The 1,193-nt window shown below is 48.7% G+C and overlaps 1 protein-coding gene across 1 annotated transcript in view; it reads right to left on the reverse strand.

Annotated features, from left to right (window-relative positions):
- LOC101858673 (nuclear receptor coactivator 6) overlaps positions 1-1,193 on the reverse strand; it is a gene marked incomplete at its 5' end in the record, with an annotated part of 9,572 nt that overhangs the window by 6,256 nt on the left and 2,123 nt on the right. The window contains 1 exon segment of the mRNA XM_035972949.1: positions 333-571. Within this exon segment, the coding sequence (XP_035828842.1) occupies positions 333-571 (239 nt within the window).

A 1,193-nucleotide genomic window follows, 5' to 3' on the forward strand; every position in this document is an offset into this window, starting at 1 on the left:
ATAATAAATAATAACAATAATCATAAAGATATCACATTTGTATATGGGTGAGCGGACGAACAAATGAATGAATGTACAAACGAACAAACGAACTAACGTTATACTGAGCCTGTTATACCCAGTCCCTACTGGGTGATCGACACACCGATCACCAACCGATTGCCCGATTCGTCGCCTGAAAACCTGGGAGTCAGGCAATCGGTTTGCGCCAAGATGGTGGCTTTGCGCCCTCAATCTGGCTAGCCCCGCCTACCAAACCGAACTGAACCAAAGCAAACCAAACCGAACCAAATCGAACCAAACCGATCGTGCAAATGGGCTCTGTGTATTACCTATAGTCCAGGTCATCGTCGGTAGTCCGGCTACTAGACAGTCGCTCCTGGCGCGGTGTGGGCGTCATGGCGCGCCGCTGTAGCTGGGCGAACATGTGGGCGGGGTCGGGCGGAGACTCCTGGCTCGAGTCGCTGGCCGGGGACGAGGCCTCAAGGCCACAGCTGTTGGCCAGCTGACCACTGGTCACTGCTGCCCCAGGGTTGTCTGTCTCCGGACGTTTGGTGGACTGGTCTGTCTCCTGGGAGGGGTGGGGAAAGGGATTTTAAGATTTCAAGTGTCGTTATTGATTTTATTGGCCTTTGTTTGTTTTAGTAAGGTTTTACGGCGCTCGCAACTGCATAAGGTCATATGAGCGCCAAGGGATGGATGTCAACAGAGAAGTCCAAACGGGGAATCAAGCTTACTCTGCTCACCTCTCTAGCCTCAACAGCACAAAGTCTGCTTCGACTATCAAGGCACCCCAGAAATAGCAGTTCACAAGAGAGTGACAAACACACAAAAGAAGTAGAGGAAAATGACGATAGTAAGGACGGCGAAAGAAAAAAGCAGCAGTTTCCCCTATGTTGTTCCGGCACAGTATGAGCGTGACATTGATAAATTAGCCCATTTGCAATTCTACTGAGCATTAGAACATGTCAGTATCCCCCCTTTGGGAAAGGCCTAAAGACAACTTCAGTCAGTAGCACCACCCCGGGAAGGTAAAGGCGTTCGGCCTATACATCCAAACAGTATAATATATGACTCGGAAAATACATAAATAGAAGCAGCACATCGGAGAATTACATAAATTGAGGACAATACTACTGAAGGAGGTAATACATAGACACACACACACACACACACACACACAGACACACACA

This window comes from Aplysia californica, unplaced genomic scaffold (genome assembly GCF_000002075.1).
Source record: "Aplysia californica isolate F4 #8 unplaced genomic scaffold, AplCal3.0 scaffold00921, whole genome shotgun sequence".
NCBI classification, from domain to species: domain Eukaryota; kingdom Metazoa; phylum Mollusca; class Gastropoda; order Aplysiida; family Aplysiidae; genus Aplysia; species Aplysia californica.